The sequence below is a fragment of the Tupaia chinensis genome, unplaced genomic scaffold (assembly GCF_000334495.1).
Source record: "Tupaia chinensis unplaced genomic scaffold, TupChi_1.0 Scaffold146386_1, whole genome shotgun sequence".
In the NCBI taxonomy this organism is placed as follows: domain Eukaryota; kingdom Metazoa; phylum Chordata; class Mammalia; order Scandentia; family Tupaiidae; genus Tupaia; species Tupaia belangeri.
In genome coordinates this window covers 2773358-2773725 of record NW_006206241.1, presented here as the reverse complement: position 1 = coordinate 2773725, position 368 = coordinate 2773358, and the positions used below count along the sequence as shown (strand labels likewise).

At 69.0% G+C, this 368-nt stretch overlaps 1 protein-coding gene across 1 annotated transcript in view; it reads right to left on the bottom strand.

Moving 5' to 3' along the window:
* The window catches only part of ADAMTS16 (ADAM metallopeptidase with thrombospondin type 1 motif 16), a 154488-nt gene that overhangs the window by 136452 nt on the left and 17668 nt on the right, over positions 1 to 368 (bottom strand). The window contains exon 4 of the mRNA XM_006168904.2: positions 148 to 290. Coding sequence (XP_006168966.1) covers positions 148 to 290 — 143 coding nt within the window. The remainder of the gene's footprint in view (positions 1 to 147; positions 291 to 368) is intronic.

Sequence of the window (368 nt, the reverse complement as noted above, 5' to 3'; positions counted from 1 at the left end):
AGAAAAGGGCAGGAAGGAGTCTTCCTAGTGGAGTTTGATCGAGTTATGAACACCCACAGCACCTCATTAACCGGCGGCGGGTGATTTACAAGCTGCTAAATCGCACGGATTAGAAGCCCTGGCCTGGCCTCGGCCTCGCAGACTTACCGCCGGTGTCGGCCCAGTCCGGCTGCTCCGCGGGCGCGGGAGGCTGCGGGACGCTGGGGCTCCCAGGGGCTGCCGGTGCGGGTCCCAGGGCGCACGCAGGTGCCTGCAGGAAAACAGCGGCGACACCTCGGTGAGAGGCGGGACTGCGGGAGGGGAGCCGCAGGGCCGGTCTGTAGGAGCGAGCGGCGCGCGGGCTCCCCCGCCCACCCCCCCGCGGCAGC